At 41.0% G+C, this 12,871-nt stretch overlaps 1 protein-coding gene across 8 annotated transcripts in view; it reads right to left on the minus strand.

Annotated features, from left to right (window-relative positions):
• Positions 1-2,597: 2,597 nt before the first annotated feature.
• Positions 2,598-12,871, minus strand: part of LOC128446158 (inositol 1,4,5-trisphosphate receptor type 1) — a 65,809-nt gene continuing 55,535 nt past the window's right edge. For all 8 annotated transcript variants that reach the window (XM_053429183.1, XM_053429149.1, XM_053429141.1 and 5 more), the window contains 8 exons: positions 12,405-12,569; positions 11,616-11,805; positions 11,438-11,530; positions 9,401-9,540; positions 7,918-8,083; positions 5,417-5,577; positions 4,635-4,796; positions 2,598-3,910 (listed from right to left, as the gene is read on the minus strand). In XM_053429183.1, the coding sequence (XP_053285158.1) occupies positions 3,824-3,910; positions 4,635-4,796; positions 5,417-5,577; positions 7,918-8,083; positions 9,401-9,540; positions 11,438-11,530; positions 11,616-11,805; positions 12,405-12,569 (1,164 nt within the window). In that variant the 3' untranslated portion in view covers positions 2,598-3,823. The remainder of the gene's footprint in view (positions 3,911-4,634; positions 4,797-5,416; positions 5,578-7,917; positions 8,084-9,400; positions 9,541-11,437; positions 11,531-11,615; positions 11,806-12,404; positions 12,570-12,871) is intronic.

The raw sequence follows: 12,871 nt of genomic DNA on the forward strand, positions 1-12,871 counted from the left end.
AACGGCGCTGTATCCTCGGCGGAGGGACGGCCCACTTGTCTGCCGATAACGAGCCTCAGTGGGCGGAAGGGCTGCGTACGTCAGCGAGGAGGGAGGCGCGTGTCGTGTCCCGTGTACCACCATGCTGAAGTGTATGGAAACAAGCCTGCTGCGCGCGCCCCGTGCGCCACGGCGCGGGGAACGTGCAGCCACCTGAGCGGAGCGGTGCAGTGGCTGGGATGGCCTGATGGTGCACGAGAGCTGATGGCTATGAAAGCGAAAATCTACTGCTGAGGAAAACATGTATAATAACACAATTAAAGCAAAAGAGGGATTCTTTTGAACCTGCGGGATTATTAGGCTGCACAGTTTAGGCAAAGGCTTGGCATTGGAGTTGCTTTTTAGTGTTTATAGAGAATATTTATAAAGAGTGTTTATAAAGAGTGTTTATAAAGGGTGTTTATAAAGGGTGTTTATGTTTGTTATGTGGAGGTAGGTACGTTTTAGATACAAAAGCTCGTCACTAAGAGGAAAACATTATGCAGCTGCTTTTTATATTTAAAGTTTTATATTAAAAGTGCAGTAACCGTGCCAAATTAGTCCAAATGAAACAAATAGGATCTAAATAGAGTTATTTTACATCTTATTAATAATAATAACAATAACAACAACGACAATGATGATGGCGATGATGCTGATGAACAGTATTCTATTCTATTATATGGATTTATATGTCTGCAGCATGCAGGTCCAGTGGCCCCAATATAAACAGTGCTGCCACAGCGGGAGAACCACGTGCACTTGTGCGTGGATGACTGTGTGGAGCCCGCGCTTGTCATCAGGAGGCGGTGCCGCCTGTCACGTTGATCTCCTCATGGCCCCGGGAGCCCGCTGAGCGCACAGGGCACATCCAGCACATCCATCTAGCTCAGCACACGGCGGCTGCACCTGTCTGCTGCAGGGCCACGACCACAGATCACAACAGTGCACCAGTCTGAAAGCGAAGACTTACAGGAAACATGTGTCCTGGTGCAATAACAGCTGTGTTCAAATGTCCTTTGTTATGATCATGATTCATTTAATCTCAGCCTACGATATATATAAAATAACAGTAAATCAATGTAAAAGCACAACGACTTATTTATCTCCAATGTGTTTTGAACCCTAATGTATAAAGCTCAGTGTTAATATATCGATCACAGTGGAAATGATGATGTGATGAGATGAACACTTTTCCTATTCAGCCTCATGATCCTCAGGACTTTCATATGGAAATCACTTTCATCAAAATCCCTCCAATCACATAAAGTTTGGTTTGCGATACTTATGTAAATGCTTATTCAGATTTATTTTACTTTCAGGATACAAACACAAAATACACTTTCACAGAGATTAGCAATTGCATTGGATGCATTATGTATCTGTTACTTTAATACTTTTTTTAATGTTTTTATAATCATAGTTAGGTTTGCTGTACTCTAGAAATACTTTTTGGTTTGTTTAAATTAGGATTTTGATGTTTTTTCTCTCCATGTTAATTCTTCATTGGGATTCTCAATCTCTCTCTGATAAAAATAAGGTCAGATAACAGCAGCTGTCACACTTGCTTTTATCATCTCAGATTAGATCAACCTTGAAACTCTGACTGTTCAGACACAAATTATAAGGAAACCTGATTAAAATAACTTGTGTTAAGAACACTAGTCAATGTAATAACTGTGGTCATTCCTCCTGAAAGCTTAAAAAGGTTCATGTCATTGGCCTTAAGTGAAAGGAGGGAATTCCTCGAGTGAAGTAAATTGAATATAAGGGGCTACAAGAGACAAATATACGAGATGACCATAACAGAGGCCACAGTGATTTAGATTTTATTTAATAACCCCAGCAATGATGGAAAGCCCCGTAATGGGGGCAAATTAACTTTGAATTATACTTAATTAGATTTTATTAGATTTTTTTAATTCCCTGACAAGTCGCCTCAGTTCAGTTGTAGATCATATAGCTTCACGCAGAACATCGAGTAAAAAACATGTTAAACATTTTAGAAAGAATTCTTGGCTAATTGAATAACGTTCTAACGGATGCTGTTAGATTGGTTTAAACTATTTAAGTGTTGCATTAGTTTATGTGATACATACATCCACCGACAAGTGAAGGGATATTTGTTTGGGCTATATTTATAATGTAATATTAGTCTTCAAGAAATCTGAGTAAAAAGAACGGTATAGATCTTAAAAAACATACATAATAGTTCTTGTGTGCTGTTTAAAGACTTACAAGTGCATTGAATTAAAACTAAATAGCTTCACCTCTGTACGCAGAGTATTAAAATACTTTCCTCATACAACATGGCTACAAGATATGTGCACTTCCTCATGTGTAGAGGATCCCTGTTCATCTGAAATGTTATTGTCAAAATAACTTCAAATTTATTAATCTGTCTGCTGCACTTTAGATAAATGGCTTCCAAACTTGAATCAGTTACACAGGTAACAGGATACACACATAGATATGAATATGACTTCAATGTGATAATTTAGAAAAATGCCAACATTCAAATTAGCTTATTTTCTCATCTGCTCATGGTCCAGTTCCGTTAAACACTCACAGTCATATAGTCGTTTTTACACACTATTTATTTAAATATATACTCCAAGTATGGAATGTACAATTCAGACACAGTTCGGTCAAGCAACACTTCAAATGACATATTTTACTTCATCTTTTACACACACACACACACACACACACACACACACACACACACACACACACACACACACACACACACACACACACACACACACACACACACACACACACACACACACACACACACACACACACCCAGAGCTGTGGTTCTTTTACAAAGTGACCAACTGAAAAGTAACAATTGTGTGTGCTACAGAAAACATCAGTGCTTCAGGACTAAATAAAGGAGGAGTAAATAATTTAGTGCACAAAAGAATAATAATCAACCTAATTCACCGTTGGCTCCCAAAAATCCTTTAAGTTTGGTTTTATGCATCTACTGTGACTCCAATGGCATTGACCTGCAGTCACATGACCCTCTCCTTCCCTCCAGTATGTTCATATAGGTCATTATTCAAAAATCACAGTTAAAAAAATAGTGTCCTGGTAAAAGTAGAACCTTCATTTTAGATTATAGAAATATTATGAAAGTAAATTGTTGTCTTCATGAACTAGCAACACTGTAGAAACATTGGAAAATAATTTGAATTCTTCAGTTTGTACAGAGGAGCTGTCTCCTTATTCTAAATGTTTGATGGTATAATTTCATTTATTTAGTTAGATTTAGCATATTATTGTTTTCTTCTGCTGTCAGCCCCCCCCCCAAAAATCTCCAAAAATGTGTTGTAGAGTTCAAACAAACCGTCAAATCCACGTGACCTGAGTTTGGTGGTGCAACACTGAGGATTGAAACCTCAACACAAGGCCCCTCGAGAGGAAGACTCCCTCTGGAACAATGGCTGGACTTTGGCATGCAGTCAGTGTGGTACAACGCAGAAGGCATCCAGGGTAGTAAAGCTCAAGTCAGTGTTTTCATCTCCTAACACCTACAAGACCGGCTTCTCGGGTCCCAAGGCACATGGTGCACATACTCCACCCACACATCTGCCCTCGAAGCCACGAGTAACATACTCAGATAACTTTCACTTCATAGACATTCAGAAACACTTATTGTAGGAATGTCTGCCGAAGCATACGGTCGGACATAAATACATTCAGTGCTGGAGAAGGACACATCTTTTGGCATTCTCCATTTTTTTGCACTTGGCACCCAATCAGGAGCACTCAGGCACTAGTGACCCCCGGGGAATCCTCAGGCAGGCTGCTGGGGGTTGATGTTCATGTGAGGGGGATGCCCCAGGAGGCCGATTCGCTGCTTCTGCTTCCTCTGCTCCGTCATCTGTGAGGAAACAGAGATCTATTTATACCCCACAGAGTTTTTAAACCAATAGTATTGCTAAAATCTAATTGTAAGTGGTGGTATTGTATTGACTCAAAAGAGTATACGAATGCACTCGCTGTCCAACTGTGGCAATGGAGGAATGAAATACTGTGCCAAAATGGGTAAGGAAAAAGTAGACCTGGATGTAAACAAGGCATGACTTAAAATAGATGAAAACTAGTGTGTAAAATGACCAATTGTTTACACGTGTGCACTTTTTTTAACTCCAGGAAGTTACCGTGCCAGACCATAGCAATATTATGACTCACAATTACCATAAACAGCCTGTAAAAACTGGAGGATAGGAGAGCTGTCCTTCTCAAATGGAGGCAGATGAATAAGAAACGACAATGACACTCAGTGGACCTCCACCAAGGCTCAACGTTCCCCTAATGAAACTACATTTAAATTCTATCGATCCAGATTTTTGATTTGGATTCTGCACTAAATTGCACACTCATAAATATCAGTCCTCCATGATCCATCAATCGTTGTCTGAGAAATCAACAAAATGTATACAACTTTAAAGAAAGCAATGTTAAAGAAAGTGAAAGTCTTGGATCCGGCCCCCGATCCGGATCTGATAATTAGGTGGTTTTTTTCCTTTGACCCACCCCTCAGCAAAATTTCATGGAAATCAGTTGTTTAGTTGTTGCACAATCCTGCTAATAAACAAATGTACCTGCTCCTTGAGCTCAGTCAGCTGTCCGGACAGGTTGGCCACCAGCCTCATGGTCGACTCCAGCTTCTCCTGCAGGTTCCTGATCTCGTTCTGCTCGCCCTCCGCGTCGCTGCTCACCAGCGACATGGCGCGCATCCGTGGAAACCAGTCCAGGTTGTGCTCCTGTGGTCGATCAAGAACATCATACTAGGGGTTAATAAACTAAAGGTTTTAATGTTTGGCCATACTGTGATTAATTGTGAAGTCTACGTGACACTCGTCTATAATCTGTTTTTCAGAGGAACAAGCTGAGACGGCGTTATTGCCGCACAACAAGAACAAACCATACCAGAAATAGAAAAACCCTGTGAACGGACCAGTTATTTCTTATCGTGCTTTAACCTGTTTAGTTGGAGTACGTGACTGCAGCTCGTGTCTCATTTCACTGACTTCCTGTTTATCTGTTTGTACCACTGAATGTGCATGACTGGTATGACTGTCAGATGAAATCAGAATAGAGGAACAGATTACTAATGTGTGTGCGACTGGTTCTGTACCCGCGACTGATGAAGCTGCATAACCTGATGAACTCTGCTCGGTCACAGCTAACATGTTACAATGTGAACATGTAAAGTAAATGGGAAATGATGAACGTTAAGAGCAAGAGAGGACAAGTCATTAAGCAGTGAAGTAACTTTCTCTGAACAACACATTTCCCTTTATGTTCCATTTACACATCAGCAGCTCAGCGATGTCATGCACCATGCGCTTGTCTTCAGGGTGTGGCCGTGCGTGTTGTTTACCTTGATCATCTCAGCCACGTAGCTCTCAGGGCCCGTGTACTCAGTGGAATCTTTCACTTTCACCAGTACAATAAAGAACAGGTAGTGCCACATGTTGTGCTCCTCTTTGATGTGCTCCTCGAAGGTCACCGTTTTGTTGTCAAACTTGTCCCGCTCCAGACCTGGATTCATAAAAAAGAAGAGGAAGTTGGCTTTTATTTGACCTGATTCACACAACAGTTTTGCATCAAGGGGCATTTGGGGGGAAAGATTTTAACTAAAAAACTGAAACTTGTCCTCCGAAGAAGGGAAAACATCACTTTGAACAAATTAATTAATTGAAAAGTATTGATATAATGGGAAATAGATCACTAAGTTAGATAAGCTTCATTTGTTTTGTCAGGAAAGATCATAAAGTCAGGCAAGGAATGAATGTTTCTGCAAACCAGGCCTTCCCAGTTCAGAGCAGGATTGGAGAACTTATACAGCTAATCTGTCCTGTGGTCTCATTTGAAGTTATTGCATTCTAACAGTACGAATTGGTTAAATGAAAATAGAAAATAAAAGTGAGTAATGCTGTGTTTAACATCCACAATGCAATGAAAAGAGATGAAATTGTGCTTTGAAAGCACACATGTGCTAATAATGCCTAATCTCCTTTCAATAAAAATTGTTTTTCCTTGGCCCTTATCAAGCACTTACACCAATCTTCAAAACTTAGTTCAGTAGTTTAACAGACGGACAAACAGCAGTGACAACACAACCTCCTCGGTGGTATATTAGAACCAAATACAGCTCCAGAAAGAGTCACTTCCCCTATAAGAGAGGCGATCAGACGAGTGGTGCTCATGTTGTGGGGGTGAAACAGCACAGGGGAGTTTTTTAGGTGGATTTCCAAAGAAAAATGCTTAATGTGGCCTGACCGCTACAGTTCAGAAACTGGAGCGGTGTTTGCTTTACACATTGAAAGTGAACTCTAAATTCATTTAAAATCAACGAAAAATTATTGTTATAATGCAATATTATAGATGATATATATATCTATTAAAAACAGAACTTTAGCTCTCCACTAATTTCAAGTCATCAATAAACATGCACATTTCTGAAAAGACTCAGCCTCTGCTCTTTAAAACAAGCAGAGGCTGACTCAAAATTCAGACCCATGTTACAGAATCCCAACAGTATGACAATCAAAATAGCATTGTAAGTTATTAGCAAGATTTAGCAAGGATGACATGTTTGTTGATCCAAAAATGATTTCTTAATATATAACGACAAGAAGAGAGAATATCAACTAAGCTCTAATTGGACTTTTTCTTCAGAGGATGTGGCGGATGCTGTTTTACTGTGGGATTGATCCTGATGCACAGAATGAAAATAAATTCAACCACAGGTATGGATCCTGTGCAGGAAGATCCTGACGTACATCAATCAATGTCTTCGGACCCCCAAGATCTCAAAACTAATCTGAATGCTGCGGGAAAGAAAGATTGGTGGCTTATTAAACCGAGCTGGAGGATGGAGAGCCACTTAAGCCTGTTGAGATCGGATCCTAATCTCCGCATCTTCTGTTCCCTCGGGGTCCTGCTGGAAACCATAGAGACGGCAGCTCCCCCTGTGGCCTGGCCTTATTTAATATGAGTGAGTCAGAGCTGATGGCTGCCTGGGCGACATATACTGTTCTCATTCCATATGCTTACCAGCCGCCCACACTGCATGACCCGACACACACACACACACACACACACACACACACACACACACACACACACACACACACACACACACACACACACACACACACACACACACACACACACACACACACACACACACACACACACACACACACAAATGATGCTGAAGCACTAGCAAACCCACACATTTAGAAACATGCACTGTGAGTATTTAGGCACTCACACACATAATTTACGTATAAGAAAAAGAAAAAGGTGATAGACAGCAGTGTAAAGATTGGGTTGTCCATGAAGTTGCACAAAACATATGTTATGAAAATCAAGTGCGTATGAATAAGTGTGTGTCTGTGTCTGTGTGTGTGTCTGTGTGTGTGTATGTGAGTGGGAGAAATTATCCGTACGTGCGAGACAGACATGAACTATGGAGGCGAGCACAGCGGTGGCAGGAAGCCCTCATGACTCAGCCTTCTCTGGAACGACAGCGAAGTGAGAGAAGGGGGGAGGAGGAGGAGAGGAAGGGGAGTGCAGCAAAGTAAATACACCTTCACAGAAATATTTTTTACCGGAAACCACAACCACGCAGAGAAATCAGAGGTTCATGAGTATTGACTAAGAGGAAGAGACCCTCTTTGACTCACAAACCCCGTCCTGGCCAGATTAATAGAGGTCATACCGTCACTGGAAAGCTAGAGCTTTGATTCCCATGATAATATCCTTAGGAAAATATTTCACCATGTGTCAACTGAGCAGGGAAAGGAGAGAAAAAAAACACCACATCTGGGAGACTTCAACTTTTCCAACAAGTGATCAGCTGAGTAGTCTCACCACAGATGAAGCAGGTCGTCTTCAGCACCTCTTCTTTCTTCTGTTTTTCACTCCTCAGGTCAGCGAAGGTGTCGATGATGACTCCAAAGATGAGGTTGAGGACAATGATGATGACCATGAAGAAGAACAGCAAGTCGTAAATGACTCTGGCAGCAAACAGCGGCTCCTGCGAAAGGAACAGGAAACAGGGTTAAATGTAGACGAGGGTCGGCACCAAATCTTGTGTAGTTGTGCAGCTGCTTATTTAGAGCTATAGACAAGAAACGCATTCGATTTAATAGTAATTATTAACTTCAGTAAGGCAACAAAATATGTATATGATTTCATATTGAGGGGGACTGATGCTCTCTGTACATGTAAGACCCGAAAGGCAGGTCTTTACGTAAGCATGAGCTGGGGACGATGTGATGGGTCGAAAAAACCAGGTCAACCTTGGTCATCATGGATGTTAATGGTAACTCAAGCCCACGGGGGTAACCTGCCAGATGCTTCAGTAACAGAGACAGCAGAGGGCCGGTCAACCCATGCAGCCTGTGTTTAGCACCTTTCATACACAGATAGATTCAAGGGGCCGTACAACAGGGACATACAAATAAACAGCACAGACACAAATTAAATGAAACAATTAAAATCTGAAAGCTCAGTTTCAAAAAAAATTTGAGTAAAATTAAAGGAGTAGAGAAAACGTTAAACATAATAAAAGAAAAAATAATAAAAGAGAAAATAAAATGAAAAACAATGATGCTAAGACCTTCACTAAGACCTTTTAAAATAGCTTATGAATAAAAAAGTTCAAGCTGTTTCTCCGTGTGTAGATTTGACCCTGGGCACCACTAGCAGACCACTGCCCAGTGATCTCAGAGGTCTCGCAGGCTTGTATTGGACCAACATGTCTATTGTGTGTTTGGGAGCAGCTTCATTAAAAGATTCAGGAGAATGCTAATTAAAAAAACAACATTTAAAGCTCATGAGAAAACAATATTTCACTTTATAAACCGATTGCTCTCTGCTGTTGACCTCAGTACTTATTCTTTGGTTGATATTACATTAAGATGTTAGTTAATCCCCTTCAAAAGTAATGGCATGAGCCTGAAGGGAATTACCCTGGAGTGGTCAGCAGCTTCATGCAGTCACACACTCACAATGGTTTAGGTCCAGCTTGTTCCGCAAGACATCTTGCCTAACGTGCACTGAGTTGAAAACATGTGTGGGAGACATTAACATCCTCTTTTGACATCATTAGTGGCCTAGCCTGAATTCGGTGGAAATCTATTTTGAGGTTTGATTCTCAAACAAGGCGGGGGGAGGGCTGACGCAGCTGTAAGACCGTAAATACTGTGCAACCTCCATGCTTGTGAGACAAAAACAAGTTCAAGGCACGGCGGGCTCACAGCCAGCTCACATGACCCACGCCTGCAGCTGCGGGTGCCTCACCCTCTCAGCCCTCGCACACTTTCACAGGCCTGATCACAGCTGCACCTACCTCTTTGGAAGGCTTGCGGAGAACGTCCCCGACACCCCCACCGCTCCGCAGGCCGTGACTCAGCACGGTGACGATGCACATGAGTAAGGAGTCGCAGGTCCGCTCCTTATTGCTTTGCTCCTCACTGTCATTGCCAAAGTCTGTGGAAGCACAAAGGAATGGAAAGATGTCATCTGAATTAATTGGGCACAGTCGATTTAACTCTAGCAGGTGCGTGTGTCTACGGACGTGGAAAATGCAATGAAAAGTGCCAAAAACATTTGAAGTCCTCATGAACCTGGTGAAGGAGGAAAAAGAGTTCCTACTCATTTTACTTTATGTAACATAAGAAAACCACTGTGGCTGAATAGTATTAAATCCACTTATGAGCCTGACTACTAACAATATGCAGATACATTTTCATATTCCATCTTATTAGCGTGATAACATATTTGCTGCACCGCTTCAGAAGTGCTCAGTCTCACAGACTTTCACGTCCTGTGAGAAAGTTAATTGTGGTGAACTTGTGGTGACCTGCGATATGTGCTTTGCATTTGAGTGTGTGTAACCATAACCTTTACATTAAGACATTATTACTGTGACTGTGTGACACATACAAACACACATTTAGTGTTGTGATGTCCTGTTGTAATGTTTTTCGTCAGTGTTAGCACAAAAACCATGCAACAAATTTCCACGTAACTTGGTTGAGGAAGTGGTGTCGGTCAGGCAAGAAGCATTTCTTCACATTCTTTAACATTAGGTCAATGAAGGTTTCTTTCCCGTTGATTTTCTCAGAAACTAATTCGATGATCTTGATTTAAAAACTGATATTTATGAGGGTGTGTCATTAAGTGCAGATCAAGGGAAAAATTCAGATGTAGTTAATTAAAAGTGGTTTCATCAGGGCACTGTTGGGCCTTGGCAGAGGTATGAACCTGTGTTACAATGAACTTTCTTATGCCAACATTCAACTGAGTTATGATAAAAAACAACACAAGTATTGTCTTGCTTTTAAAAATCTCCCTTGATAATAATAAAGAACCACCAGTAATCTGTATGAGAGCAGGACCTGTCACATATAAATGTGAGTTGCTATCTGCTGTTTGGTCCTAAATATCCTTGGTTTGGTTGCAAAGCTGGATAAGAGCTGAAACCTTGTTCACATGTTTGGGCTTGCAGTGTGAAAGCGGTTAGTCAAAGCAAAAAGTGTTATTGTTTAGATGGAATGTGGCCGCGGCTTTGGTTACACTTACACATATATAACAACATTTCTAAATAGTTTGTCCAGTTTGATAGAGTTTATAGGTCCTGACCGGCACAGTAGTTAAGTCTGTTCACAGTCAACTGATAGAAGCTACAGTATCATGAGTCCCAAACTGAATGTGTTAGTTCTTCGTATTATTTGATACTACATTTTAGAACAAATGGAACAAAAAGAACCACACAACCGGACTGAGAAGAAGTTCCCCTGCATTAAACTGTTTTTTAGGGCGTGCAGCTGGGACGGTCTCATGTTTCTGTCACATGATGGGGCGATGAGGTCACATGGGAGATATTCTGGTCAACAGGCCGTCGACTTGAGTCACATGAATGAAATGTGAAATGAATTAAATTGCAGAACAAAAAAAGAAACAATGCACTTTATTGACAAATATATCAAACAGTCTCACTTATGTGTTTTGAAAAAGGACATGGGTGATTTCCCAGGATTTGAAACAGCTTCTACATAAAATAATTTTAACTTGTTGGATTTCACAATAAATCTTTTCTTTTTGCATATATATTTAGTCTTCCTCATCAACCTAAAATTAGTTTTAAAGCCGAGTGTTAATCCCGCCAATTCCTACAATTTAAACCTCTCACAAAAATTAACCACATTACAAATTAAACTTTTATTCACACTTTTCCAAAGGTTTAGTTCGTGACAAGAAACTCACATAAGAACAGTGAATATTTAAGTATTACTCAACTGTTCTTAATGATTCAAATACCTAGCAAAATTTGGATTTCTCCAGCTAAATCCAGGTGAAAACCAAGTGAAGTTGTAAACATTACCTTCCTGCACAGTCCCTGTGGTGCAGTTCTCATCAATCCCTCCGCGACACATTCCCTGAGACAGAAACTCGCCGGCCAGACTGGCTCCACTTTCTAGAGAGTACAAAGAGGTAGTTCATGCATGTTGACTTCTAAATGAAGCCCCGTATGATGTGTAATTGTGTGAGCGTCTCCTCACTCATGGTCGTGTTGGGAATCCGATCCACCTCCAGGATGAAGTCGTCTTTGAAAAAAATGTAGCCCACGATGGAGAACAGGTAGACGAGGATGAGCGCCAGCACGGCGGTGAGCACGATGGAGCGGCCGTTACGTGTCACACTCTTGATCACGTTCAGCAAGGTCTCTTCTCTGTAGACCAAGTCAAACAGCTGCAGAGAGGCAACACATTGAGAAGACCAAAGACGTGCCAATAAATTCATTGTAAAGTTACTTAATGCTTCTCAAAACACAAACTAAGAAACTGACAATTCCGTATAAAATGTATTTGAGCTAACATACAGTTATCATAGCATAGTGACTAGTAAATGTTTAATGTGAAGCTACAAAAAATAATAATTGCTTTATACATTTTCCAGCTTGAATCCAAATTTACCTTCAGTATTTTTTTGATGAGGTGAAAAAAATTAGGAAACATGTCGAGTGAAAGTAAAACATCTTCAAATGATGACATATTAAACCTGACATGTTGTAAAGCAGACCTGAGGCCCCAGCACATAAAACCTCATATAACAACAACAACAACACCACAGCAGCACTGAATAAGGTGATTTGTGAGTTGCCACCGGGACACGTCCTCAAATGCACCCGAAGAAAAAGGAAAGGAAAATCTCGGGCTCCATTCAGAGAGAGCAAAAGTATTTTCCACATGTTCTCACTCAAAAAACCTGCTGACATCACATTTCAGCCTACACCTTTGTCTTTGTCCCTACACTATATGGAGGAGGTGTGTGTAAAGGGCTTCACTCACCAACAGACTGTAGAAGAAGACGTGGACAAACACCCCCAGGGAGCAGATGATGAGATACATGAGGTGGTAGAGGAACTCAAAGTCCAGCACCATGACTTTGTATCCTCTAGTGAAGGTTCCTCGATTCCCCACAAAACTTATGAGGAAGATGATTTTATTACAAACCTGGAAGACAAAGTTGACCACTTTAATAATGATAATTAGTACCTCAATCATTTTAATGCTTAAAGAAACATGCAGTTGCTTTTGCTGGGGACTGTGTGGTAGAAACTGCCGGAGTTGGGCACTTTTACCACAAATGAGGACACATTCATTTTTGTTCACGTGTCATGTCATGCAAATGTAAAACCAGGGTGCAGGGATGAACAGAAACCCGGTTAACACAGCTCGGTCATGTACACGCTGAACCGAGTCTCACAGGGTTTTAACAAGAGCAACTGTTACAGACATTTCACTGTCAGCAGTGG

The sequence above is a fragment of the Pleuronectes platessa genome, chromosome 2 (assembly GCF_947347685.1).
Source record: "Pleuronectes platessa chromosome 2, fPlePla1.1, whole genome shotgun sequence".
NCBI classification, from domain to species: Eukaryota; Metazoa; Chordata; class Actinopteri; order Pleuronectiformes; family Pleuronectidae; genus Pleuronectes; species Pleuronectes platessa.